At 39.7% G+C, this 3,418-nt stretch overlaps 1 protein-coding gene across 1 annotated transcript; it reads left to right on the forward strand.

The window, feature by feature from the left end:
* Window positions 1-2,595: 2,595 nt before the first annotated feature.
* On the forward strand, window positions 2,596-3,412 carry LOC105523118 (dnaJ homolog subfamily B member 6-like). Its single transcript, XM_011957863.1, is given in 2 exon segments — window positions 2,596-3,296; window positions 3,298-3,412. Coding segments are annotated over 2 exon segments (648 nt in total). The 5' UTR covers window positions 2,596-2,705; the 3' UTR covers window positions 3,355-3,412.
* The last annotated feature ends 6 nt before the right edge of the window (window positions 3,413-3,418 follow it).

Raw genomic sequence — 3,418 nt, forward strand, 5'->3', positions numbered from 1 at the left:
AAAAAAAGAAATGTGCAGAACCTTTGCTCAAGAAGCTAATGCGTAATATGCTGTAATTTTTTTTAATCTCCATTTGGTAGTATGGAAATCCTAAATTCCAGAAGCTATCTATATTTAAAGGTAAAAACTGACATAGAATGGAAGCTTATTTATTTGGGTTAATCCTATAGAATAGATTATTTTTATACATGCCTAACATATGTAACTGTATTTTTTTTCTTCCAAAGGCTTAACCTCCACCAGAAACTTACTAGCTGGGTCATAGTTCAGCTCTGTCTTTCCCTCTGACACAACACTGTTCTTTTCTCTTTTGCCATATTTTTAGCCTAAGAACTCCTTATTCAGAAGTTCTGGGGACCAACCTCACCAGATTTTAGGAAATGTTAGGAAATTGTATTCCCTATCTTTAGGAAGCAGGCCACTGAAAGATCCAGTGGAGTCAGTCCTTTGCCTTGGCGTCAAGGGAGTTTCCTCTCAGGATGGCAGAGAGGTGAGGAAGCCTTTGATTACAATGTCTCCCCAGACCAGCTCTCTATTTGCAGCAGCCTCAGCAGCCTTCTCTGGTGAGGTGGCGCCCTACATCTCAGGTCTCAGCAGTTTTCAGGAACATCTCCTCTTCCTGGTGGTGATAACGTTTCAAATGACTGCTCACAGTTGTTGCTTCTGTTGACTGTTCTCCTGAGTTATACCCTCCAGGACCATTTCTGGCAACTCTAGATATCGCCACAGAAGGTTCCCTGCTGAGTCTTCTGCTCTTTCAAAAATGTGCTTGACATAGAGCTGCTTTTAGAATGAGACCTGGCAATAACATCCCGGGTGGTCACAATTGGAGCTGCTCCCTCTGGCAGCACGGTGAAGGTCTCCCGGAAGAGTACAGATGAGGCAGGGAGACAGCATTCTCATTGAGTTGAGAACACAGAATTCTGTATCAGACAGACCTATCCAAGACAGGCTCTGCCCTTTTCTAATTGTATGATCTTGGGGGAAGTCACTTAATCTTTTGTAGTAGTCAGTTTCCTCATGTGTAAATGAGAGAATAAATGTTCCTACCTCATTGGGTTACTTTGAGGATTAAATGAGATCATTCATTAGAAGCATTTAGTGTCTGACATATTATAAGCACCCAGTAAATATTAGCTACTATGTGATTATTAGCAGCAGAAAAATTTTGCTGGAATAACTAAATGATGGAAGGGAGTTGCAAACAGTACTACATTCTTCTTCACATTGAGTTCAAGGGCATCCTGGAAAACTGGCAAAAGAAATAGCTGCACGTCCTTTCCAGAACACTGCCATGTCTTTACTCCTGCCTTTCCTATTTGGATATCTGGAATGCTTTTCCTCCTTCCTTTACCAGCAAGGAGGACTGATCTAGTTCAAATGCCATATCGCATATGAAATATACCCCTAGCTTTTCCACATGTGCATACCTCTAATATGGTACTTCCTATATTGCATTATAGCATTTGGTATCTGTCTTCTTTAACAGTCTTGGAATGCTTGAAAAACAAGATTTTGCCTTCTTTACATAGATATTTCATTTCAACATGTACTCAATAGAAAAACTTGTTTATGAGATACCTTACATTTTTGAATGTGTGTATTTTACATTTCTAGCACATCTCGATTTGGATTACCCATATTTCAAGTGTTTAATAGCTGCATGCAGCTAGTAGATACTAGGTTAGACAGCACATTTCTAAGTGCCCCGTCCTCTATATTCTCATAGCACTTTATGCATATCTCAATTAGGTCAATGGAAACAGATTATTTTACAAATTATTTGTTTATGTGTTTCTTATGAGCATTTCTAGGGTTAGGATTTTGTCTTGTCTTTGTATCCCCATTCCCTGATGTAGTGCTTAACAAATAGTAAGTGATCAACTAATAATCGTCAAATGGAGTATAGTAGCTATTATTATTGAGCAACTACTAAGTGTCTGAGATGTTATATGTTTTACTCATTGCAAAATCTTGATTGGTCAGTAGGTATCCCCAGTCTACAGATAATACAATGGAGGCTCAGAAAATTTAAACAGTATATATAAAGTTAAAAAGTTCTAAGTAGCAGAAATGAGATTGTTGAATCCTTCTGGCCCTAAAATTGGAAAATGATTCTCATCAGTGCATGTGGGTTTCATCCCAGCTTTAGTTCTAATTGGATAACCTTTGACATATCACTGAATCCTTTGAGACTCAGTTTCCTACAAGTAAAACAAAGAACTGCGATAGCTAATATCTAGGGTCTCTTTTTGTTTAGAATGCTGTAATTGTCATTGAGCCTAAATTCCTCCACATCTAAGCTGTTTTTCAGAGTATAAAATGTCTTCCAAGTTAGGCATACTTATGCCACGTCAAAGAGTGACTATATATTCATCTGATTTTATAGTAAGAGGTAGATAAAAATAAAATTAAATTTTTATAAATGGAATTCTGTTTTTTAATCCTGCGTGAAAAGATAAAAGTTGTTTTATTGGCATTCTTGATTCTATTGCTTTAACACTGGTGTCCCCATTTAATTAATTTGAAGACCCTTAATGAACTTCGTGAGGATATGCTTAATTTCAACAGATAAAACACTCATTTTTGACCACCAGTGCAGCAGTACCGGAGCTGCGAGGAGATTCGGGCAGTCACCCCGCCTCCCCTGCGTCCTGCCACCGGCCGCCTCCGTCCTCGGACCCATTCCAGCAATCTCTTAAAACATGGTGGATTACTATGAAGTTCTAGGCGTGCAGAGACATGCCTCACCCGAGGATATTAAGAAAGCATATCGGAAACTGGCACTGAAGTGGCATCCAGATAAAAATCCCGAGAATAAAGAAGAAGCAGAGAGAAAATTCAAACAAGTAGCGGAGGCATATGAAGTGCTGTCGGATGCTAAGAAACGGGACATCTATGACAAATATGGCAAAGAAGGATTAAATGGTGGAGGAGGAGGTGGAAGTCATTTTGACAGTCCATTTGAATTTGGCTTCACATTCCGTAACCCAGATGATGTCTTCAGGGAATTTTTTGGTGGAAGGGACCCATTTTCGTTTGACTTGTTTGAAGACCCTTTTGAGGACTTCTTTGGGAATCGAAGGGGTCCCCGAGGAAGCAGAAGCCGAGGGATGGGGTCGTTTTTCTCTGCGTTCAGTGGATTCCCGTCTTTTGGAAGTGGATTTCCTTCTTTTGATACAGGATTTACTTCATTTGGGTCACTAGGTCATGGGGGCCTCACTTCATTCTCTTCCACGTCATTTGGTGGTGGTGGCATGGGCAACTTCAAATCGGTATCAACTTCAACTAAAATAGTTAATGGCAGAAAAATCACTACAAAGAGAATTGTCGAGAACGGTCAAGAAAGAGTAGAAGTTGAAGAAGACGGCCAGTTAAAGTCCTTAACAATAAATGGTAAGGAGCAGCTGCTGCGCTT

This window comes from Colobus angolensis, unplaced genomic scaffold (genome assembly GCF_000951035.1).
Source record: "Colobus angolensis palliatus isolate OR3802 unplaced genomic scaffold, Cang.pa_1.0 Scaffold450, whole genome shotgun sequence".
In the NCBI taxonomy this organism is placed as follows: Eukaryota; Metazoa; Chordata; class Mammalia; order Primates; family Cercopithecidae; genus Colobus; species Colobus angolensis.